Genomic DNA, 25,227 nt, shown 5'->3' on the forward strand with positions numbered 1-25,227 from the left:
CCTGGCACCCCAGCCGCCTTCCACTCGGGAGGAGACCGAGCTGTGCCCGGGGAGGGGTGGTGAAGCACTGACCAATTTAACTTCACCCCCCGTGTCCGTGGCCGAGCTGAAGGACTCAGAACCGCCACCCACCGCCAGGGCTGAAGGCCCAAGCAACGCCCGAGGCCTCCTGTTGTAGGGGGAGGCCGGTGCGCGGAAGGCCGCAGCGGACACTCTCCGCGAAGGAGGCGCTTTACGTTCATCCCCCCGCCGGAACCGGTTGCGGCCGGGGGTGGGCGGCCTCCTCCCCTCCCCTCAGCTTGTTCTCCCCCCCGGCAAGGCCCGGCCCGGTGGGGTTCCGCGGCCCGCAGCCGCCCCGACCCCTCCCCGCCGAGGCGGAGGCTGACAGGAGCCCCACGCTGGGCGGGGCCAGCGGCGAACGAGGGGCGGGGCTACCCTCGCGGGCGCGGCAACGGCCGCTCCCCCCCTCCCTCCCAGCATCCCCCGGGGAGGGAGGAGAAACCCCCCTCCCCTCCGCCGGGGGTGGGGCGGCGCATGCGCGGCCGGCCGCTGTGGGCGGGGCCGGGCCGGCCTCCGCCTCGCCATTAGCCGCGGCGGCGGGCGGGCTCCGCCCGGGGCGGGCGGCGGCGGCGGCTGTGGTGGCGGGGGGGGGGGGGTGTTACCTGGCGCGGTTAGACGGCCGCGGCGGCAGAGCAGAGCCGAGGCGCGGTAGAGGACGGCGGAGCGGCCTCGTCCTCCTCCTCGTCCTCCTCCCGTTCACGGCGGAACCGAGCCGTGAGCCGCGTTGGCGGCGGCCGGGCCATGGTGCGTCGCGCCCGGCTGGCGCTGGTGGCGGCGGCGGCGCTGGTGGCGTTGGGAGCTCCGGTGGGTCAGGGCGCGAGGGCCCTGGAGTGGTACACGGCGTGGGTGAGCACGGCCTACGTGGAGCCGCTCAGCAACCGCACGGTGCGGGGTAACACGGAGAGCGGCCGTTACGGGGACAGCTCGCCGAAGGAGAGCGCCCAGGGCCTGGTGGGCATCCCCCGCGGCGCCTCGCCCCGCCACATGGAAGGCTGCGCCGCCGACACCGACTACGACGTGCCGCTGCCCCCCGGCGGCCGCGGGACCCCCGAGGGCGACCCGCCGCCCTGGATCGCTTTGGTGGCCCGCGGCGGTTGCACCTTCAAGGACAAGGTCACCAACGCGGCGAGGAAACGGGCGGCCGCCGTGGTCATCTACAACGAGGCCCGCTTCGGGAACAGCACCGTCTCCATGTCCCACCTGGGTGAGCGGGGGCGGCGGGGGCTGGGCGATCCCCGCAGTCCCGGAGGGGTGCGGGGGGCTCGGGGGGGTGGCTTTGTCTAACGCCGGTCCGCCTCGGTGGCGAGGGATGGGGGGGGAGGCAGACATCCCCGTAAAAATGGTACACAGAGCCGGGTTTTTGTTTCCTCTTCCTCTAAACCGCGCTGGGGAAACACCGGCACCGGCCTTCTGTCTTCCAAGTTACAGCCCGGGTGTCGGGGGCGGGGGGAAGATGCGGAGAAGCCATCCGAAGCGGGCAGCACTGTGACAGGCTGCGGGCAGGGGGGGGGGGTCACGGTTTCATTTAGGGCTCCCTCTTTGCTTCGTACCCTCTGGCAGAAGGGCTGCAGCAGTGACAGGCAGCTTTCCGCAGGCTGGGCCAGGTATCCTGAAGATGCCTTCTGGTGCCTGTGAAGGCATGGCCGTAGCTATCTGAAGACAGCTTTTGGTACAGGCTTTATTGTAATAGCTCCGTCGTCCTCTCCTGCGCAGGTCTGTAAAGGACGGGGGAGAGGTAGAAGCATCAGGTAATTCTTAAACGCTCGCGAATGCGGTGGGAGAGCTGCAGCCTAGAGATGGATGTTGACTTGGCTTGTCTGAGCGTGCTGGTGATCTGTAGCCTACAGAAGGGATGTGCGATTTTTGCCCAGATAAGAACCCAGGTGTTCCGTCGCTGCAGTCTCTGCTTGGGCTATGACACTAAAGTCTTGCTGCATTTTTATGAGCACGACGACATCAAATGCTTAAATCAAAGGGGAAAAAACTTCAAAACTCTGCTATAAAATCTGTTTGCATTTGTAGATTTCCAAGGAACTGGCAGGTCTTCAGAGGAGGATGCAAAGACAAAGCAAACCAAGTAAAAATTGCTGCAAATGTGTGTTTCACATGGTCCTGGTACAATGAGTTTGTTAATGCCCACGCTGTCATTCTTGGTCGTGAGGAAGGGCAAGACAACGGACTTGGTTGAAGTAGAACCATAATGTGTTTCTGAAGAAAACAAACATACTTTCTTTATTATAGTGAGCTGAAAATCTCAGTTAGGGAGCTGTTGCTTCATAGCATGTATGATATATCAGGCAGAAAACAAGTCTCTCTTCTTGGAATGCCAAGTGGCACCAACTTGGGGGTTGGAAGCGTGATTATCGTTCCTCTTAGCCTGCTGCTTGCTTGGGTAGATCGGCCTGGCCCATCTCTTGTGTTCTTAATCCACCGTGAAAGTGGAGGTGGGACGCTAGTTAAGATGTACCTTTGATCCCATGTGGTGATTAAGGTACTTTGGATAGTAATTCTTTCGTCTTTACCAGCTGTCAGTTTCTTTTTCTTGTTGTCACTCTGTATTGGCCAGTCAGTACAAAATTTTTTTTTGTTCCCTGTGGGAATTTTTCCAGGTTCTTCTCCATGCCCCTGTCGTAGCCTCTCATAAATATTATTTGCTCTTATGTGGAATTTCTTCCTCCTTTTCTCATCTTGCTTATTTTATCAAATTTTTACAATTTTCTCTTTTCTGCTATCATCTCTGTGCTGCGGAAGACCTTCCTGGGCTTACGCTCAGGTTTGGACTTGCTAGTATAGTTACATCTATCAATAGTATGAAGACCAGTGCTCCCTAACTGCTGGTTGGTTTCTTCTTCTTAAACTGGCAGAAAGTTGCTGATAAAACCTCTACCTATGTAAAGAGTGTGATTTAGTATGTATACAAGAATACATTTGTACTTATTTATACTGAGTTTGCAAATGCAGGCTGGACCTCAGGATGGTTTGGTTGGGGCAGGAATATAATAATATATCACAATATAATTACTAGCTCTGCTGGAGTCACAAATCTTTGTTTCATGATCAAAACTTTCAAACATGTAAATGTTCAAATTTTTCAGTGCACTTTGGGAATATAGGGAAGAATTACTGTTAGTGTTTTCAATATTGGTTTTTTCGAAAGGGGAAAAAAAGTTTGTGGAAGACAGGCAAGGAAGCATGTAGAAGGTAACACTGTATTTTACAGGATCCAAGTTTGCCACTCCTGTGAAGGGATTTGTGAACTGACACATGAGGAAACAAACCCTGCTTCGGGGAGGAGCGCTGAGAATAAATACTCTGGGAAATCTGCAGTGCTGTAACTAAGGAGTGAAGTTAGATGCATAAGGAACATCCACTTAACGGATTTGCAGTTAGTGGCACTGAAAATGATGAGAGATGGAACAATGGTTATGGCTGATAGAGGCGCAGCCTCAGTTGCCTGAGGGTGATAAATGAGTAACTCTTCTGATCTCAAAGTTTCATCTTTTCATTCTTCTGAAAAACCTGGCCTTTGAACTTTCTGGTGTGTGTGATGCATGTGTGCTGTTGCTGGTGGGGGTTTTGTGTTTTTAGACATACTCCAACTTGAGTAAAAAGAGAGATTCTTGATTAGGCAAAGAAGTGATTGGCTGTAGCTGGTGTCAAAGCATTTGATCAAGGACTTACATTTCAAATACTCTGCAGTTTAGTTATTTTTCATGGGTACCTTGTGAGCTTCGTGAGTGCAGTGAGTAGGGATTTTAATTAAAGTTTTGGAACAGCAGAGTCAAGAGTTTGAATATCTAGCCTTGCAATCCTGTCCCTCCTTCCAAAAGAAGGTTCTTCAAATATGACTCCACTGATGTCTCATGTTTTTCAGGCCTGTGCTCTCTGTTCAAACTGCTGCATTACTTCCCTCCTCGGGGGAAGTAATAGTGAAACAGCTTCACATGTGGCTGAGGAGGTTTTTTCCTGTGGAAGATACTCATTTTACCCAAATGACTCAAGGAGTTGTACTTCTGTTATTGAATCTGAATAGTATAAACTCAAACTTAAGTTTTACAGGAATACAGACTTTGCAGGCAGTCTTAACTCTGTTTATTTTGGTGGTGGTGGTATATAATACAGAGGCTTCAAATTCCTTTCCAAAACCAAAATAAGTATTGTGTGTAAATATTAGCTGGGAGTGGGTTGGAGAGGCAAGGTGTGGAGTATTGTGGAGAGCAGACTAAGGAGAGTTAGAGGCTCAATGCTGGTCGAGAAATTAGGGGGAGGCAGAGGTATATTGCAGTGGAAAGAAAAAAGGGTCTTCTGGTTCTATAGTTTTCCTGTTATACTTCATGCTGGGCATCCAGCTACCTCTGAATCCCCTCTCAAGCTAGGATTTGGTGATGCTGATCAGAACATACGTTTGATACCTTGAAGACTACGGAATAAAACATGATTGTGCTTGACGCGCAGGGGGAAGGGAGGAAGGAGGACTGGCTATAATAGTTTTAGATAGGTCTGGAGTGGAGCTTTGGTGCATGGCTTGTGGATTTAAGGGAGGCTTGGGACTTAACTTGAGTGTGTGACTTTGGCTATGTAAAGAAAATGGTCTTTGATTTGGTGCAGCTTTGCCAAAATACACCCAACTAGTTCTTTCCTTCATTGTCATATTTTTTTTTTAATGCAGGTATATTGAACAAAACAGATGCGAACGACTTTGTAGTCGTGATTCTATAAGCTCTTGCCAGCTTCAAAGCGGCGGAGTTAGGGTTATTTTGGCACGTAGTTCAACTCTTTGCTACATTGCTTTTAGCACTACTCAGGATTCTCAAGTGGTGCGTGACTTCTGTATTACTGCTGCTTTCTACCAAAAGCTTCTTGTACTCTACTACTGAAAGGACAGAACTGAAATCAGTGGCTTGCTTAACTCAGTGACTGCAAGATGTTGAGCTGCTACGTTGTTCTGAAGAAGCAGGAGTAACTTCAAAATGCTTATACCTGTTTTATGCATAAGAATGTGTATGTGTTGGAAACCTATGTGGAAAGAGGAATATTGATTGCTTGACTACTTGACTCTTCTCGTTATGCATCCTCCTTCTTGAGCAGGTGAAAACAACATGCACCAGGGATTTGATGAGATGAGATTGGGGTAGATGGTTGAGACAAAGCCTGTCATCAGATTGTTAGTGTACTGTTATGCGTTTGGTAAAGATCAGGCATGTTTGTTTGGACCAGGAGCTAAAGAGAATATTCGGTGTTAATTGTGGCAATATTAGTAGGGTGCCTATGCTTAAATAGATCTAAGGACTGACCTCAAACTTTTTACCAAGGTGCTCAAACTCTGGAAGCTTTCTGGTGTTTCTTGTGAGGACAAAAACTACAGTATGTCTGCAGTTGGTTTCTGGATGATAGAAAATTATCTTTGTTATCTGTAGGGGTGGATGGGAATAAATGTGATAGTTTGGGATGTCTGGAATCAAGATCTGTATCTGTACTACTTTTTCCTCATCAAGAGAGTGCTGGCTTTCTTTTGCAAGAGCAGACTAGCAATGCTAGCAGTAAAACTGACCTTGGCGTGCTGGGAGGAAACATACCTTCATCTTCAGAGTTCCAAATTTGCCCTCCTTTCCAGGTTTCCTAAGGATCTGCCAGCTCTCACTGCTTTATTTGGATGATAATGTTAAAAAAAAAGCACATACCAGATTTCAAATCTACCTGATTCCAATGAAGCATCAATCAAACCTAGAAAAGAAGACAAGTTTACTCTAGCAGAATAAACATGTGGTTATTTACTGCGAAATTAGAAAGTTATAGAAAGGCAAAGCCAACAAAACATGCTCTCAGTAGATACATGTATGTGACACTTGGAGTTCTTTTATAAATGTGATCTGAGGTCTCTGAGTTGTGTTGCAGTTGAAGAAGCTGATGGAATGACTCAACAGCATTTCAGTCTTTGAATAATGTGTTTCAGAACAGAAGTCTAAAATTAGTGAGGAATGAGTTAAGGCCTTAGTCTTGCAGGCTGCTCAGGGCAACTGCTTCTCTGAGACTGCTCTTGTTCCTTTTGTAATAGTGGATCGCAGTTATGTTTTTTTCTTCTCTTTCTGTCTTATGACCTTCAAGGCCGTCATGTTTAGTTGCATGTATTTTTAATGGCAGGTTCATCACCAAGTCTTTAAAACTGTTAAAATGCTTTCAATGGGCATTTATTTAAAAATGTACGGCAGACTCGTGTTTGTTCTAAAACTAGAAGGTGTCACAGTGTCTAGCAGCCATTGCACAAAAGTATCCTGGCTTCCATTTCAAGGAAATAACTGGCTGATAGTTGGACATGCTAGTGACAAAACAGGGAAAGGCATTACTGATTATTATGGGGTTTTTAAATACTTCTTTGTTAGAAGTTATGCAGAGAACTAGATAGCAGGATTAAACCGACTCAAGATTTCAGGATTGAGGAGGAAACCTTTATTGATTGAAAAATCCAGGCTGCCTCTAATCTTGAAACTTTCTTTTCTTCCCCAAGCCTGAATGAAATCACATAAATCTTTCCAGCACTCCCATACCATTCACTAGCCATCCTTAGGCACCCCTCCTGTTACTTGTAAGTCTTACACTTGATTAGGGACATAGGACTGAATCTTCTGATTTAGGTATGTGGATAACAGTTCTCAGCAATGTGAGATAAATTTCTACCTTCATACGTTCTTTTCCTGTTAACTCCCTGTGGGGTTGTGCAGGGTCAGAAAGCAAGGAGTGTTTCACACATTCTTCTCTACAAGATTCATGAGTCTCTCTGGTAATGCTTTCATACTGGTTCAGAGCGGAGAATAATATTAATTAGCCAATTCCTAGTACGCTTGGACTTGTGGTATCATGTGGACTGGCACATTGTTGGTGAGTAGACCTAATTAGTGGAGCCTAGTTGCTTGTGGATTTGTCTCGTTTGCCTACAGCTTCCCTGCTGGTGAGCCAAATGGGGTGCCTGAGGGGAGCCACAAGTTGGGCCTTCCCCCAGTAGCACCTTTTTCTCTGTCTCCCCGCACCATCCTCAAAACCTCCAGAAACTTAGCCCTATTTGGAAAATCTGCTCTTTCGCTGGGTCTGGATCTGGCAGATGGGTATAATGGTTCTTACAGTAGGTGACCAAAAGTGGGATGGTTGTGTAAGGTGAAGCTGAAAAAGGGTAACTAGCATCGAGGTAGGAGGGTTATTCAACTAGTAACTGGAACCTTTAGTGTTTCATCCACAGCAGACCGTCTGCACCTTACAGAGGGAGGAACTGCTGTGTACAGAATTGAAACTTCTGTAAATTCCCCTTGGCATGGTAGCAGAATGGCTGGGTTAACGAGGTGTCACAGCCAGAACAGTCTCAAGTAAAGGAGTTTGTTTTAAATATTTCAGGCAAACAACTCTTTGTTTTAGTAGGCAGAGAGGTGGGTGAGTCCGGAATGCTGCTCTGAGTTTTGAAAATCCCCACTTGATGTAATGTTACAAGTTAGGCAACCATTTCTTTTGACATAGCTTCTCAGTAGTGAATCTAACACAGCAGGAGGGGAAAAAGGCTTTAAGTCTTCAGTGGGAGGTCTTGTCGCAGGTAGGTAATCTTGAGAATCTGAAAAGGTAACTGTGACATTACAGCTTTAGCTTTCTGGATAGGAAAACCCCTCTTTTCTTTCTTCTTCCTCTACTTTCTCTCTGAATCAAGCTTAGTTTCACTTTTTCTCAGAGGTAGGAGTGCAAAGTAAGCTATAAAGCCATGGCTTTACCAAGGGTGTGTAGCAGTGTTAGTACACACAAAGTAAGAACTATTCAAATAAATATAGCACAGACCAGTGTGAAAAGGTGACATTTTTAACAGGTACATTTGTTTGTAGTTTGTTTTGTAATACTTAGGGTTGATGTTTCTGAGACAATACCAGAGATGCTTCCAGACAAAATGGAGTAAAACTCTAGTCACAGAGGATCTTTGGTTTCTGCTAGTTGGTCTTGACACTATCTTACCGGTTTTGGTGGCAATGTGGTGCTTAAAGGGTTTTTTTGGAATTAGGTGCTTTTTCATATGGATTGAGTGCTTTCGACTTCTAATATAATAGAGAAATCCTTTGGTTCCATGGTCCCAGAAGAGTCTCAAAGTATTTCTTGGCAAGTCCTTGTTGTTAAGTCTCATTACATTTTAAATATTTAGTATTGAAGAATCTTTAAGTTTTTCAGTGTTTAGTGTAATTTAATATTAAATAGCTGAATCTTTTTTTCTCTTTTTGTTCACATATCCAGTGTAATTGTGCTATGGATTCAGATTCAAACTTAATTGAACGTATGTCTCTTCATGGTATTCACCTACTGTCTCCATCTGCAGCTAAAATTCCCACACTGACAAATAAAAGACCAGCTGTTCCTGAGTTGCACGTTAGAACTTCAGCAGCTTCAAGATGAGATGTGTATAACTTGCCTGGTTTGTTTGCATGGCATCCACATCCCACCTCACTGTGTAGAATGAGGAGTATAGGGCCTTGAACAGTAAAGATGCATCTGTTGAAGTTTATCTTGTGTTTGAGAGTTTCATAAAGTAGATAAAGGGTTCTTTACTAGTAAGCTTTATATCAAGTCTGCTATGCCTGAAAAAAAAGTTAGAGGTTTTCCTGTAACTTTGCTCACTGATCTTAACTGGAGAGGCCCAAATGACCATCAAGCTAGCATGCCTAAATTTTTGCTGTGATGACTGACTTTTTTCTTTTTTTTCCCCTCCAACAGGAACAGGAAATACAGTGGTGATAATGGTTGGCTATCCAAAAGGGATAGAGATACTGGAACCAGTACGAAGAGGGATTCCAGTAAAAATGACTATTATTGTTGGCACACGACATGTGCAGGAATATATTAGTGGCCAGTCGGTTGTGTTTGTAGCCATCGCCTTCATCACCATGATGATTATATCGCTCGCTTGGCTCATATTTTACTATATACAACGTTTCCTGTATACAGGATCACAGTTTGGAAACCAGGTAATTGGAGATGATGATGCTTTAGAGTATTTACTGTCTTCTCATGTCAAATCAGTTGCCTAACTTTGCTTGTTTATTGAAGCATTCTTGAAGATCTGTGCCTTCTTGCTACTTTACTATCTGTGAATGCTAGTCAGTAATGGTTCTTGAGGCTAATAAGCAGTGTGCTAATTGGCATTGCAAGTTTGGCCAGTTATAATTATTAGATACTCATATGAAGTCGTGGGAAATACATTTAGCCACTTGTCAACAACTGAGTAAAGGCAGCTTCTTGTGTGATTTGTCACCTAACTTAACTTCCTTCCTTTTGAAATTAAATTTATTTTCATTCTTCAGTAATTTTCATACTGAAAGTACTAACTTCACTAACCAGACTTATTTTTAATGGAAAGAGACCACGGTAAATTTTTTCTAATAAGACCCACAAGTAGTTAGGGCTAGAATTTTTGGTTCTAAAGCTTAATGAAAACTACCTTTGATACTTGTAATCCTACCATTCCACTGTAGAGTACCAAATTGCAGCAGGCTAAAAGGAGCATGTGTGGTGAGGTTCAGCTCTCTCGGACTACCCAAAGTGCTGAGAGCGGTAGGAGTACTGGGAAGATCAGGAAGGAATAACTTTGCTCCTTATTTGCCCCTTCCACATTCCTGTTCTTCGATAGGTTAAAAAAAAAAACAAAACAGCTTTACTTTTTTCCCCTGAGGGAAGTACTTCATCATAGAATAATTTAGGTTGGAAAGGACCTCTGGAGGCTATCTGGTTCAAACCCCTGCACTCGAGAGCAACTGGAGTTGCTGGAGTCAGCTGGAGACCTAGTCCAGCTGAGTTTTGAAAATATCTTGGGATGGCACTTCCTTGTGGTTTTCAACTTTTGCACATAGGTTAAGTTCCTTCCATGGTCATCAGCTGCTCTACCATAGTTCTCTAGTAACAGTGAAAATGAAAGTTGCACTTGTTTTTCTTTGCAAGCAGTTCTCTTTGTTTTGTTTTGTTTTGTTTTTGTTTAATCCTCAGTTCAGAACAAAAAAAAAAATTGTTTCAAATGACTGCATATCACATGGACTTCCCCTGCCTTCTGCTTGAACATGTAGATTCTAGCCTTGGGGGAAGAGGGAAGGGAATTTTTGTTTGCCTTCAGGAGTCTGAGCAGTGCCTAGGACTTACAGGAGTCATCTGGGGAAATACTTAATTTCTCTTTTCAGTAACTGAGGGTAACACATGGGTCTTCTGTATTGGTGAAACTTGCAGTCCCCTTGAAATGTTGGTTCCCTAGACTCTTTTTTACCATGCTTTAAGTCTTAGAACTTAAATTCTGAGAATACTTTCAAGAAAACAAAATTTTTGAGAAGTATTTATAGAAGAAGGGGAGTGGTTTTGTGTTGCAACAGTTGTTTGGTGAAGAAAGGTGCTTCTTCCTGTTGGCTTTAGGATAGTTCATGCTAAGGGAAGTTCACATGCTTTATGAAAAGTTTTAAGAGCATTTTTTAGGATGAATGTGATGTTTCCCACAAAAGTGGACCACAGACTCTTAATAGATTTTTGCCATTGGGCTTGTCATCTAAATGCTTCTTAATTAAATTGTCTAACGTTAGAAGGTTATACCACTTTCTCAGTTCTCCCTCTTTTAAAATGGCCATTGAAAACAAAACCTTATAAAACTATGGGAAGTTTGAAAATGTTTTGAAAATCTTGGTCAAGATACTTCATTAGGAGTCTTAAAAGAATTTTGGAAGTGAAATGCCACTTTTCTAACCCAAATCTTATTTTGCTTGGCTTACTGACTCTAGTGTAATTAAAACTTGGGAGTTAAGTATGCCATGCTTTAAAGCAAGCTACTGTGTAGCTGCTGAGTGAAGGTGAAGACAGGTATCTTAAGATTTATTCTAACATTGGTTTAGCAGTAAAACTTTGGAAGACCTCCCTGCTACTGAAGGTGAAACAGGACTGTGCTGAAAACCCTGAGCTGATACAGAAGGTGGAATAGACCGCTGCTGCTGGTTGTCTGTCCATTTCTGAGAGAACTTTCAGACTGATTCTTTTTAACACCATAAAAAATAATAATAAAAAAAAATCCCAATTTTCAATAGTATAAGTTTGTAAAGTGATATAAGTCATTGTAATTATTACAGAGAAAAGCTACCATTACGTGTGGTTTATTCCTTTATGGTATTTCCTCAGTGAGGGTTGCTGCTAGACAGATCAACATCTGTTAATTGGGAGTGTTTAGTTTCTCAATTTCTAGCAGTAGCTAGCACTTTGTCTTGGAATACAGTACTGCTTTCTTCTCTTGCTTCCCCTCTAAGCACAATCAGGACTGTTACTGTATAGAAGTCCAGTGTGGTGTTTCATGTCTGTTAAGCCTTTCTTGTCATCTCCTTTGCATAATGTGTCCTTTCAGTGCAAAGCTTTGTATAATGTGTGAGACAGTGTTTGACGGAGGGGAAGTATTAATAGCTACAAGCAGCTTTTTGACCTGGTGGCCAGCTGTAGGCTGCCCGGCAGGATTCCACCTTCTCTCAAGCTGGTGCAAAACTTAATGTGTGCTTGCTCATGGGCTTGCCTAACTAGAAGGTCTGGTTATATGGCTGTTGTTTCAGCTCGAAAGCCTACATTAGTTTCAATTTTCCTTTGCGGGAAGGCCCTTAGTGCATGCAATCACGATACAAGGCTACGTACGTCAGCTTGGTCTGCATAGTTCTGCACTGGTTGAGTTCATTGTAAGAGCAGTACGCTTATAGATAATGTTTGCTGCTGTGCCCGAGAATGCAAAACTTGCAGTTGTTCAACATCTGCTGGCTGGGAGTACTTTGTAAACAAATTAGTTAGCCAGAGATTAATTTTTTTTTAGATGCATTCAAAAGACTTGGTAACCCACATGGAAAGTATGTAAAAGCTTTGAAATGTAACTCTTAAAACTAACTTGTGTACTAATACTTCAAATCTTTATTCAAGGGACATAGGAAAGAAACCAAGAAAGCAATCAGCCAGCTTCAGCTGCATACTGTGAAACGTGGAGAAAAGGTAATTCAGTGGCTCTGGTTATTGCTGTATGATTTAAAAACTGTTGTAATGTCTTTATAGAATTTGAACTGAAATTCTCACAACATAATTGCAGTGTGACTTACAATTTCAGGCTCATTTTAGGTCCTTTGCTTAGAAGGCAGGATTTAAAATTGAAGAGTCAAATTCAAACTACTCAAGAAATGTAAGGCTGTTTTGTTGGAAATAGTATCTGGTTATAAAGAATTCTGCAGGAGACTACAGGGCTGATACCGTAAAGATGAGGAAACACTATAGTCTTTCCAGCACTTGAAAACATCAACAAGTGGATTACAAAATACTTCCTAGGACCTATTGATTACACAGTTCTTACAGCTGATGTAATCTTTTGTTTTCTTAAAAGAACATCCATCTTTTTATTGATCAGAAGGCCTTAGAAATCTAAAAAGCTTTGAAGAATGAAACATTTGTTTCATCTTTTGACATACAATACATTAAGGAGCTGTATAGACTTACTAGAAGCATAAATTTTTTAGAAGTACATTTCTATGTATTAAAATACAACTATTCTAAAAAATAACAGCTTTCAGAAAGTTAGCTTTGACAGCATACAGCCTAAACCTCAAAGCTGTATTAGAATAACTGAAGTAGAAAAAGCCATGGTTTTGAAAGAAAATATTATTTTAGTCGGAGTTTCAGGCAGCTCTGATCCTAGATGCCAAATTAGCTTCTGACTAGACTTCTGCTACTACATAGGCTTTTTTTTTTCCCCAACCCTTGTCTTATTTGATTAGTTTTTACTTAAAGGACTGATTTGCTCAGAGATGAAAAACAAGGATTAGGGTTTTTAATCTATGAATAAAATTGAGGTGAGAAAGGACATTTATGTGTAAGACTTTAAAAGCTGTGGTTCAACAGAAGCTGTTCAGCTCAGGTCACGTGCTACAGAGAATATGTCCGTCATTTAATACATCATTTTTGAAATTTAAAAAAAACGAAAACTGTCTTTGAACTTGCCTTTTTTCATCTTATGCATTCAGTGTGTTTAAGTAGCATTTTACAAGTATTTATTACTTTTAATTGTGTTCTAAATTCCATCAAAAGTAGTCTATTTCAAGCTGTGAACAGAGGGATAGTCATACTTCTGTTCATACAATGGTGAGATCAGAGATCAAGAAGGATGGAATTGAACCAAAACTTGTGTAAAGCAGTACCAAAGCATAACATCAACACTGGAAGAAATGGATGTAAAAGGGTCATGATGAAACCTATGGTGAGAACCACAAGGAAGATGTTAACAGCTTTTCAGTTGATGTTCAGTAAACCTCCAAAAAGGATTTGTATTGTGAGATTTTTGCAGTGTACTAGGTAGTTCCTTCCCATCGATATACCCTTGACTAAAATAAATAAAATGGGGTAATTTAAGCTGTTATACAGTGTACTGGTTGTAACTATGAATGCCGTGTTAGTTAAGCAGAGTAGAATGAGATAAGGTTAAAATCTCTCTGCTAAAATAGAGTTTTTCTGCTTGGTAACTCATGTCATCTGATTTGATTTGAATCAGCCTACTATCAGTAAGTTTATGTAACTTACTGATTTCATGAACTAATGAAAATTTATCTGGAAATACAGTCCTGTCTACTCTGTAAATGTACTTTTTTTAGATATTTCGTTTCAGCCATTTAAAAGAGAATATGTCTTTTATTGTGACACAGTACAGTCTTTCGTTATCACTTCACTTGGGGTTGAGGTATTTAACTAAAAATAGGTCAATATTTTAAAAGTGTATTTGCTATCATGTTAGATCCTTCCTGAGAAGCTTATGGGATTATTGTAAAATGGACACTCATTTGAGTATGTGCTACATATGGTGTGCTTGGATTTTGCCTCTTGTGCAGAATAAAAAAAAATTTGTTATAGAATAAGTACTTCCCTTAACTTTGCTTCGTAAAGCAAACTGTAATGCTTTGTAAAAAAGCAGTCTTAATTTGATTTACTTGGGAATTTAAGCATTGATTATGTAAATTGATACCATGCAAAGGAGGGAAAAACTTGCCTTGAAGTTGAAAGTTTGCTTGCAGTACTAATTCATTTGAGTGTTTCTGGTAATGGAATTGAAGTGCTTCAGTAAGCAGTAAACAAAAAATACTTATGTTGTGGGGGATGAAAGGGAAGAAGTTGGCTCACTGTCTGTTCTTCTAATACTTATGTTTTACACAACCCAATTAACATTGAATTATTTCTCTTGCACATGGAGATAACCATCATATTTGCACTGCAGCTATAAGCAGGCTTCAAGAAGACAGTAAGACCTGTTAGGAAAGATATTTAACCCTTAGAAAGAAACAAATTGAGGTGGGGAAATACTGCATTTTGACTGTCTCTCTGGTTTGAGCTTGGAGAGAAGTTTCCAAAACCACCCCAAATTGCATATTTCAGTTCTCATAGCTACCAGAGGATATCTGCTAGGATGTGGTAGAAAAAAAGAGAAAAAAGTGGGGAAGAAGGGCTTTCCAGTATTTAACCCCAAGAATCTCTTCCTACTTAAGCACTTAGAAGTCTTTGGGACCATCAGTTAAGAATTAGATGGTGCGCTTTTATCTGTACTGACCTCTTTTAAAATTTCTTCATTTTGTAGTTATTTTAAACTGAAATTTTACTGTGTTCCCATGAGTAAAGCCACTGTTTGAGACTTAACAGATTACTTAAGGTACCATGTATAGCTATTTAAATTAGAAAATCCAGGTTTGGCTGCTTTCAGTATCCGGTATCACTTGATCAAGTCACCTCTTGATGGAATCTTGAGTTAAACGAGAGAGCGATTTTTATTTGCTAAACCATTTTACACATTTTACATTCTGTGAAGCTAGCTATTATTACACAAAGCCTGTTCTGTAATGAAATATGGATGTAATGCATTTAAATGTGTTGTCATATTTAGGGTTTAGATGTTGACGTGGAAAACTGTGCTGTATGCATTGAGAACTATAAACTGAAAGACACTGTCCGAATTCTGCCATGCAAGTAAGTTGCCATAATTATTCTTTCCTCTTTAGCATGTTTTCCCTAAGAAATATTTGTTGAGCGTTCTGGAAACTCTTCTGAAACTCTGGGGGCAGAGCTGAAGCTGTGCCATTTTTATGGGCTGTTACATGTTGAAGGGCACTGGAGACCATGTAGCACTTTGTGCAGGAAAAAGGAGCAATTGGGAGAAGGGTAGGAGTGAAGTAGAGCTTTCTTAAGTTAGAACTGTACACAGTTGAACTGGTAACTCTGTGGTGTCCTTGTGGTTAGTAACATCTCTTATTTCAGAAAGCTAGCATGAAAAAGGATGCTTCCAGAACTATGTCTGTCTTAAGAAATTAAGCAGTACCTAACTGTCAAGGTTATAAAGGAATGGGTTTATTTTTTAATCTAGTAACTTGCACATTGTTTGAAGTAGTGTGTGGCTTTTGCGATAAATTCTAAAGGGCATTTCTTTTGTTTAGGCACATCTTCCATAGAACGTGCATTGACCCTTGGCTTTTGGACCACCGAACCTGTCCAATGTGTAAACTAGATGTTATCAAAGCTTTAGGATACTGGGTATGTTGCGCATTTACTTTAATCTTCAAGGTAGAAGTACAGTGCAGGAGGCAAGACTTCATGTAACTGTTCAGAATGAGAACAGTTGTTACTTGACGATACTGAAGAAGCTGGGCAAAGATGCAAGAGTAATTGAGTGAGAACCAGAAAAATAAGGGAGTTTTATGGGTAAGATCTTAAACGGTGTATCGAGCAGCTTATGAATCCTGTGTGTACTCTCTGTGATAACCAATTTTTTCTGTCTCCAGCTGATGATAGTAAGGAAGTTGAAGCAGAGGTGAGGCAATTTGCCCAAGCTGCAAAAATATAACCTAATTCAATAGATCTAGAGCATATATTTGATTTTGTTGAGAACTGCGATTCAAAGGAAGAAATTATAGTTTTTCTATCTTGAGTGTTTGTGTACTTCCACATATGCCCAGTGTTTTATCCCTGTAAATGAGCCAGTACTTAGAACCTTCCTGAAGACATTCACCAGAAATTGGTTAAGTAGAGAAAATGATGTGCTCTCATTTCTTTCTGACAGCACCAGAAAAGAGAGATGAAGACACATGCGGTAGGTTACTTGGTCACTGTTGATAAATAGTCTTGAGTTCCACTAAAATGCCATAGGCATGAATGTACCTCTTTTCTCTTCTACTGATCTACAGAGATCTTCAGAAAACAGGGGTGTTCCTTGGTTTCAGGGACCTTCCTTTCATAGATTAGGTCTGCGTTTTGACTAGCTTTTCTCTTATTTCATTGCAGAAACTTAGTAGATCTATGGAGGACTTATGAATTGCTCTTTTGTTTCGTCAAATGTGACAATACTCTTGCTATTTAATATGTATACCAGATTGTGGTGCTTCTGTGTATTAAGTCAGACTTGACTCAAGAGTTGCAATCTTTTTGTTACGTGAAATCACTATTATTACTTTACACTTCCAGTTCTTGGAGTTGATGTAACTTGTGTTACATACAGAAGGATATATCCTTTTGTATACAGGCTGAAAACTGAAATATTAGAACCTTCAGAACACTTCTATTCCCTGAATTCATGCTGTTGCAGAGGATACTGATAGCAAGCCTAACCAGGAGGAGTAATGCCTCCTCTGCTTGTTATGCGAAATGAATGTTGGAAAGCAGGTTGAATGGGATTATATTAAATACAGAAGCCCAGTTGTTTTATCTAATGGAATGGGGGAAATGTGTACTGCTTATGCATCAATCATTCAAGTCCCACTGAAGCTAATAATGTGGGAAATCATTCAGTATTTATTTTCTAGCTCAGTTTTCAGCCTGATACAGGTTGCCCAATCTAGTTTGTAGAGTGATTGTGTGAATTTTTCACTGATGTGAGGGAAGAAAAGTGCGAAGAGCAAGGCAGCTTCTTTCAGCAATGTGCTCGCTGAGTGACGTAACTGCAAACAGGAATGTGCAGCCTTATTATAGAAATCTACTAAACGTTCTGCAAAGAGGCTGAAGGCTCAATTCAGTTTTATGGAGAGCAAATACTTTAGATGCTTAAAAATTTTTCAAGGCTCAAAGCAGAGAGAAGGCACTAGGTCCTATTACCTGGCGTTTGTTTTGTAGGGAGCAGCCTTCAGTGGTCTAGTTCTGCATTATGCTATTTCGTACGAGAAAAAGAACTGCAGTTCAGCATGTCTGACTGATTTAGTAGAGCATTATTGAATCTTGTAGTTTCAGTGCTTATTTAACTGCATAAGTTTTGGAAACCAAAATTATTAATGCCCCCCTGCCCACACATGTAGAGATTAGTATCACATGTGTCTTAACTTGTGTTCAATTGTAGCAGTTCTATAGCTTATTAAAATTCAGTACATTTTAAAATATGCTGCTTTGGTGCTAAAGAAAGAATCAGCCTGGAATTTCTTAAATCTTAAGATGGGCCTTTGCTAATTGTTTGAGGAGGGGAAAAACACTCATCATGAAGCCCACAGAATAGCTACCTGTACTGCAGTATACTTGCTTTTGTATAAATAATGTCAATATATCAATGGCAGTGGCTTAGTGAAGGTAGTCTGTTTAATTTTATGAACAGAATTGTGCATGTAGTAGGACTTCAAATTAACTTTCAGAATGGATCAGACATAGCTCACGCTATATACAATCGGTGAAATAAATTCCTTTGCCTGTGCTGCAGATATTTTGTTCCTGCAAAGCGAGAAGCCAGCATATTTGCATTTTTGGAATAGACTTAAGGTTTAGGCTGGAGGTAGAGGAGGAGGGAAGTTTGTTCTGATGTCAAATGTTTGCTCATCCCAGTAAAAAAAAAAAAATCTAAGCTTGCCCAACTACTATTGTGAAAAACAGAGGCTTCTACAAACTCAAAGGATCAATAGGTTTGCTCAGTGAAGACTTTGTATGTGCTGAGCCTTCTGCGAACTGCAGCAATACTGTTCCTACAGTGTTGAAATATTCCATCCAGAAGGCTGGCTGGGTTGACTCCTGTTGCTGCTCTTGGCTTTGGGGTGGCTTGGAAAAAGTGGCTTTTCTTTTGCTTGGCTTTGTTTCTTTGTACTCAGACAGTAACACTGAAAGTAGACACTATTCAACACTACCCATGAGCACATAGATAATAGGCAAACAAAATGGTCTTTTTTCCAATAAGGTGAGGTTACAAAGTGGTAACATGGAGGAATGTTGATGCCTAATGGTAGACAAAAGTGTCAGTTAAATGTATTTAATTTTGAAGGGGGACCCTGAAGATGTCCTTGAAGTTCAAATACCTGAATCAATAAGTGGCAGTGTTTCAGTCGGAAGTCTGAGTATTGCTTTACAAGATGATGACAGAAATGAAGTAAGCGAATTGTCAGCTTCCTCCACTAATGAATCTGTATTGCAGTGTACCAGTTTAAAAGAGGATGCAGGTGAAACCACAGCATTACTTGGTAAGTAATAATTTAGTTTGTCACTTGACAATCCTTAATGCCATTCATTGCATTGGAAGAAGCTATTCTCTAACTGATGTTAGTAGTGTTAGTATTGCAGTGCAGACTAGACTGAGTGGTGTCACTTACTGCTGATACTCAAAAAGTAAAAGCAGGTAGATTTTGAGAGAATTCTATCGAGCTGAAGGAAGCTGGTCGGGGCAAGGGAGATCTATACAGTGTCTTAGGAGGATTACTTATCCAGAGAATCCTGTGAACCTTGGGTATAGATGAATATGAAATTTTTTGCCAGAGTTTGGATTAATGTAACAGATAAAATGTATTAAAGTGGTAAATCAACAAACAATTTTTCTTCTAATTCCTGACTTCTAGATGTGGATGTCAGTAATAACCGGCATGGAGAACATCTATCTAATGGAAATTCCCATTGAACTGCTTCATGGAAGATATCTTGAATAGACTGTTGAAGAACTATTATTTTTTATTTAATTAGTATGGACTTTTGTCTAGTTAATGGGAAAAAATAACAATGTAAATTATTTTACCTTTCAAACTTTTCTAGCTGGTGTTCCAAAAGGGCTAATAACTAAGAATTTTGTACACAGGAGGATTTTATAAAATCTCCTCTGGATGTCTCATCCTAAAAAAAAAAAAAAAAAAAAAAAGATGCAATAACCCTTTTTCTGTAAGCATTGTTACAATGTCATTGTGTTCCAGAGGGCTGTAACAAAGATGAAGACTAGGCAGTGAAAACAATGTAGAATGTCTAATGGATAAAAATATTTTGGATGCACTATTTACATTCAGTATGTACACATGGAGGACACTTACAAGACTACAACTCTTAAAATGTTCTGAAAGTTCTGATCCGTTGTAATTGGAGGTGGATATTCTTAGGAAAGAAATAATCTAATGTTGAAGGAGTCAAATAACTTCATGGATATGTTGCATATCCTTGTTTGTGATAAAAAAATTGCTAGTTGCAACTTTCCTTACATGTAACAAATACTAATTTGATCTTGTAATGTGTTCTACTCGAACTGGATGCTGAGAGAAAAGGAGACTTTCTCCATCTTGCTAGCTTTTTATACTGAATTTGGCAGTAACAGTTTGTGCTAGGTGGTCTTCACGTGCTGAGCATGTAGACTTATTTAGGTATATGCACACTGGTTACCTCTTTCAATCTTAAACTCAGTAGAACAGAGGTAAAGGGCTAATTATGGCTAAAATGTATTTATTAGTCTATTTATAAGAATTTACTTAATTCCTTCTTACTCCTATTCCCATCCATTCCCACTTCGTTATGTACAAATTGAAACTGTTTCTTAGGATCTGCAAAGTTTGGGTTTGTTTTGGTTTTTCTTTTTTTTTCCTTTTCCTTTGTATAGAGATGCTGGAATTCTTCTCTTGGATATTCCACATTAGGAGTTTTGACTGGGTTTGCCATTAGCGTTTATTCCTTTCTTTTAGATTAGCAGTATTGTGCCTTATAGTAAAACACTTAAGAAACCTGAAGCATCTGAGAGTAAATATAAACCCTGGCATCTCCCATTATGACCTCTTACTCAAATATTTATGTACTGTAAGTGGTATAAGGAATTGCTAAACTGTTTTGTAAAGAAATGTGTATATTTAAAACACTACTTACTAAGAGTGTTAAGTGAATTGTTTAGGATTTTAGCGTTGTCATGTTATAAATAATATGCTACATTCCTCAATTTTCTTTTGTAAAGCTGTTACTCCAGGTTGTTTAAAACAGTGTCTTTTGCTAGACATTTGTTTTAGAGTGCATTTTGTTTTTAAAATGTATATTTGGGATGTTTTTAAGAAAATATGCAATTCTTTTTCTAACTTATATTGAGCTTCAATAGAAGCAATAACTTTTTTTAATTTTAGAATGAATGTTCCAGAAATGACAGAGGTTTCAGCTGGGGAAGTATAATCTGAACTTCTACTTTGCAGAGCAGATGTTTCACCCTAAATTTCCTTCAAAAAATTCCTATTAATGCCTACTTAAAAAAAATCTGCCTCTTCCCTGTAGGAGTGTAACTTTTAGGTTTACTGGAAAATTGTCAGGTTGTAGTTCTGATGTCACCAGCAGGTGCAAGTTTTTGTGATGCCTTTATCTTACAAGAAGCACATGAGAATGGAATATGACTGACCAACCATCTCCAAAACTGAACAAATTAAAAAACCAACCCACAACTAAACCAAACAATGTATAGGGACATTTATGTCTCCAAAAGAAGCTTATCAACATTTCCAGAACTGCCTTTTTAACTGTCTCTTCAATATTAAAAACTAAGTCTTCTCCCTCTTCCTTAACACAAAACTGAACATTGATGTAGTAAATGTTGAGAGGGTTTAAACTCTAGCTCAAGGAGGAACCAAAAGGCGTTATCAAGAGAAGTCTTGTCAGTCTGTGGATTGTGTCTTGCTGATACCTGCAGCGCAATATTCATACTGGAGAGGAGAAATGTGGTGAGTACTTCAGCTTTTATGTAATACCTATAAAACCAAAAGCTTTCTTAAGAATCAAAGCTGAGATCTGGCAGTATGCTGGAAGAAAAGCTTAAAGGGACCTGCAGGCTGAAAAGTGTGCTTATAAAATCTGACTGTACTGACTTAGAAAGATATCCAAGTGTGAAGATTCCTGGGGTATGTTTCTAATGCTGGCACTATACCTGTTTCATTTCAGCCTTTCACAAGAGTAGTTGTTTTCAGTCGAGTTGGTTTGTGCGTAGTTCGTCTTTGATATAGTTAGGTCTCATAAGGCCAGCTGTGCTGCTGAGGAATGATGACAATAAAAGGCCGAATTGCAGTGCCTCCAGCAAGCAGTTTGCTCTCCTTGGAAGCTCGATGACAAAAATCTTCCGAAGCGAATCATTAGTCTGACCTCAGTCAAAAAGCTGACATGCATTAGCAAAAAGTGGTAGGATAAAAAGTACAGGACAGGAAAGAAACAATCTAGGGAACTTAAAACAGTTGAAAGAGAAGATTAGAAACTTGGAGCATATGACTTACTGTTAGAGCTCATCTAATACGTAACTTTTAGAGTAAACGGGTGTAGGCAGCTATAGGTAAATACAGGTTCCCAGACTTTGCTGATCTGGACCTACTATGTTGGATCAAACTGGTATTTCTAGTTTCTGGCACTTTACCTACGAAAAGCTTATGTCAAGGTCAGAACTAATGAGTCTTTTTCCCCCCCATGAATGTTTTTGCAGGATAGGTGCCTTGTGACTCCCTTCCCTACCATTTGGAGGAGCTTTAATCTGCCTCTTCTGCTTAGCCTATGTCCTGCCTAATGTGGGAACTCTTGCTGTATGTGTTGTGGGTTTCTTCTGCCCCCACCCTCCCACCCTGATTCTCTTCCTAGCTGCACATTTTTCATAAAGCATGCAGGAACTTGTCTCGGAGACCTTTGTCCCTTTGTCAGATTTTGCTGTCATCAGGCAGAGGGTTTCTTGTTAGAGGCATTCATGTGGGATGGCTATACAAAGCTGAAGCACAGTGCCCACGTGAAGTGGACAGCCCCCCAATGGTGAAGTTGAATATATCAGTGGGGGAAAATCCCCAGCAGGACTAGGGGTTGTTATTGTTGTAGAATAAGTTTTGTTAGTATTGTGTTCATTGGTGTGACTTCGTTAGTTCTGGTGTTACTGTTAGGGAGAAAATTTGTAAAGTTCAAGTGATTTTAAAAGGAGCTATGAACATGTCAAAGTGGACTGGTGTTTAAAGTGAAAACTAGAGGTCCCTCTTTGTTCAGAAATTTTAGTTTATTAATAATATTCTACAAATGCCAAACTGGAAATTTGATAGTAAATAACTGTTTAAACCAGCTTCAGCTTTCAGACTTCATAGCAAGCAAAAATGAACTGTAGACATTTCAGATATAAATGCGTGTTAATAGTGAGTTTAATTACCTGCAGTACCAATTTAACTAGAAAATTTGGATTTTCTCTTACTAATGACCCATAGACTGGATTCTTCTTTGGCTCTAAGCAGTCCTTGGAGGAGATCTTTTGCATGTACTGGAGGAGTTTGATTAGATAGCAGTAACTCCTTCCCCTCGCACCTCCCCTGCCCCCTGAGTATGTGAATGTAGACCAGTAACCTGTTGCCAGTAATTAGTGCTAGATTCTGGAGGTATGCCAGAGGAGTTGTAGGATAATTTAACTACAGTGAGAATGCTTTTAATCCGTGCCAACTTAATAAATTGGGCACCAGTATATTCCTGCCGCAGCTGGGTTGTGCAGAGGAGCTCAGCAAGTGTGTAGCAGTGGTTACCCCTGTGGTTCAGAGGATGTCTGAGGCAGTGTCTATACTTGCAAGTTTTGATGAGCTCGATCAGAAGCAAAAGGTATTGGTTTTACATGATGATGGCAACAGATAGGACACAACAGTTTGGGCTGATGATTTAGCTGCCCCATAAAAGCAGACTTCTGACTAGACATGCAACTACTGTTGGCATTACCAACTGTACTTTGAAGTATACACCAGTAGGTTAAGAATGGCATTCTGAATTTGTGGAATATTTTTTCAGTTTTTGCCACAATGTGTAATACAAACACGTTTTTGTTACACATCAACATCCCAAGTGTTGGTAAAACTGGGAATTCTTGCTCAACAGAGCCTTTAGCACCCTGAATGAAGCCAGTAATGATATTGTGGTGATGGCTAGGTGGGTGTTTGGGGGGTTTGTTTGCTTTGGGGGTGGGTTTTTGGTGGTGCTTTTTTGGTTTGGTGGGGTCGTTTTGTGGAGAGGTTGCATGTGTAGTTTTCATTGGTTTGATTTTCAGCACTTGGCACTGAATGCAGTTTTTCTGTGCTGGACGAAGATACTGAGATCAATAAGAACATACTGACTCTGCAGCTCTACAAAGAGAGGTGGAACTGAAATCTAGTAGAGGAGTCAGCTGACAATATCTCATCGGGTTAACCTGGAGGGAGTGGAGTTCTTGGTGTTGGCTGCTGAGTGAATGAAATTTTGGCAGCTTCACAAGAGACGTTCTCTTCTGTTTGTCTCCCTGCAGCCACCAGGCTGGGCGAGACTTTGCACAATGGCTTGGACTGATTTAATAGCTTGCTGTTACAAGAAGAGAGTGGTCCTTTCTGGTTTTCCTTTTCTGCTCTATTTACTTTGCTCTGCCTCCCATTCAGATTAAGAGTATGTGATGAACTAGTTCAGCTTAAGTGGCAGAAAATTAAATCTATCAAAGTTGTATTTTAACAAGCCAGGAAGCTGAATATCCCTACTGTGCAATTAACTGAGTTTGAGCTGGGCTAAGGGGATGAGGAGTTGGGGTGGAGGAGGAAAGAGCAAGACTCTCCCCTTGATGCAGTTTTAAAATAGTGCCATGGTGAATTACAATTCCTGAAATGGAAGATGGCAGCAGCATATTATTTTTAACCAGAATGGCCGTAAAAATTGTAACATGTCTTCTCTCCTTGAGACTGATCTTTACTAGATGTGTTCTTTTCTCTCATAGGTGATGTGTGAAGATTTGGTAATTGGAATTGTAGATTAAACATGCACAAATCAAGCTGAAGGCTTTTGGTTTTGTTCAGTATGGGTCCTGATCTCTCTCCTCAGATATCCTGCTGTATTGCAAAACTTAATTTGAGAAAGTTTTAAAAGTAGAATGTCTCTATAATTGCATGTGTTTGTGTGAAGAATGCATTGCCTGGAAACTGTCCATTGTACTTCCATTGGATCTGAAGCTACTTTTCACCATCTGAAACATGGTAATGATACTGCATTTTTAAATGAGCATATCCTTCTTAATTCAGAAGAGCAAAATAATTTGAGTTCCCATCATTTTGTTAGTCTGAAGCTTAAGTCCAAAACTTTGAAGCCAGTTACTTCTACTATAAAAATAACTGCAGAGAACCATTTGAACTTGCCAGTCTGTCAGCAGCTATTCACAATTGACTGTCTTTTATGGTAACCTTGTACTAACTTGGTTGCATTGTTTGGATTAAGCACTGGGCTATGTCTTTTCCATTGTGTATGTACAACTGTAAGAATGTCAAGTTATGCATTGTTGTTGTAACTTAATGGTTAAAAGCTCAAATTCCATAATAAATTATACAGACCTTTTAAAAAGCAATGTCTGAGAAGCTTGAGGGGTTTTGTTTTCTTTGCTACACTTCTGTAAATGGATCTGAGCTACTCAGCACTAGCACAGCACAAAACAAGTTCATGCTGGGTAGCTAGGGGGGAGATCCTTTCAGCATGTTGTGGAGTTTTCCCCATGTAGGTTGGTTGCTAGATGCCCACCCAGCTGCTCTCACTTTCCCCCTGTCCTATTGAGGAGGGGGAAAATAAGATGGAAAAAGTCATGGGTCATAATAAGAAACAGTTACTGGCAAAACAGATGTGACTTGATGAAAACTAATTTATTGCTGTTTAAAAATAGAGTAGGATAGTGAGAAACAAAGACAAAACTGAAACTACCCTTCTTCCTAGGCTCAGCTTCATTCCTTTCCTCCTGACTCTTCTCCCTCTCCCCCTTCCCTGTGAGGGGTGGCAGGGGAAGGAAGGTTGTGGTCAGTCCATAACATTTGGTCTCTGCTCTTCCCTCCTCACCCTTTTCCCCTGCCCCCTTGTGAGCTCCCTCCCTGGGGCTGCAGCTCTCCAAGCACTGCTCCAGTGTGGATCCTCTCCATGGGGTTCAGACTGCTCCAGGGTTATTGCAGAGGT

The 25,227-nt window shown here is 41.0% G+C and overlaps 1 protein-coding gene and 1 non-coding gene across 4 annotated transcripts; both read left to right on the top strand.

Annotated features, from left to right (window-relative positions):
• The first annotated feature begins 663 nt into the window (after positions 1-663).
• On the top strand, positions 664-24,630 carry RNF149 (ring finger protein 149). 3 transcript variants are annotated; one of them, XM_075057675.1, is made up of 9 exons: positions 664-1,264; positions 8,794-9,044; positions 11,998-12,066; positions 14,987-15,069; positions 15,534-15,630; positions 16,157-16,186; positions 18,326-18,521; positions 18,894-21,002; positions 23,324-24,630. In XM_075057675.1, the coding sequence occupies exons 1-8, from the start codon at positions 802-804 to the stop codon at positions 18,950-18,952; spliced, it is 1,248 nt and encodes a 415-aa protein (XP_074913776.1). In that variant the 5' UTR covers positions 664-801; the 3' UTR covers positions 18,953-21,002; positions 23,324-24,630. The 3 variants fall into 3 exon arrangements, with proteins under 3 accessions (XP_074913776.1, XP_074913778.1, XP_074913779.1); XM_075057677.1 differs by having other exon boundaries at positions 24,014-24,630; XM_075057678.1 differs by lacking the exon at positions 16,157-16,186.
• On the top strand, positions 21,308-21,423 carry LOC142044814 (small nucleolar RNA SNORD89). Its single transcript, XR_012654435.1, has one exon. It is a non-coding gene; the product is annotated as a small nucleolar RNA SNORD89 (small nucleolar RNA).
• Positions 24,631-25,227: the final 597 nt, after the last annotated feature.

This window comes from Buteo buteo, chromosome 25 (genome assembly GCF_964188355.1).
Source record: "Buteo buteo chromosome 25, bButBut1.hap1.1, whole genome shotgun sequence".
Taxonomy (NCBI): domain Eukaryota; kingdom Metazoa; phylum Chordata; class Aves; order Accipitriformes; family Accipitridae; genus Buteo; species Buteo buteo.

What these genes read in the sequence shown, in the direction of transcription:
- RNF149 (XM_075057675.1), top strand. Translation starts at nt 802, where the DNA reads ATGGTGCGTCGCGCCCGGCTGGCGCTGGTGGCGGCGGCGGCGCTGGTG. An exon ending in CGTCTCCATGTCCCACCTGG is followed by an intron (nt 1,265 to 8,793) that starts GTGAGCGGGGGC and finishes CCCCTCCAACAG; the next exon opens with GAACAGGAAATACAGTGGTG. An exon ending in TGAAACCACAGCATTACTTG is followed by an intron (nt 18,522 to 18,893) that starts GTAAGTAATAAT and finishes CCTGACTTCTAG; the next exon opens with ATGTGGATGTCAGTAATAAC.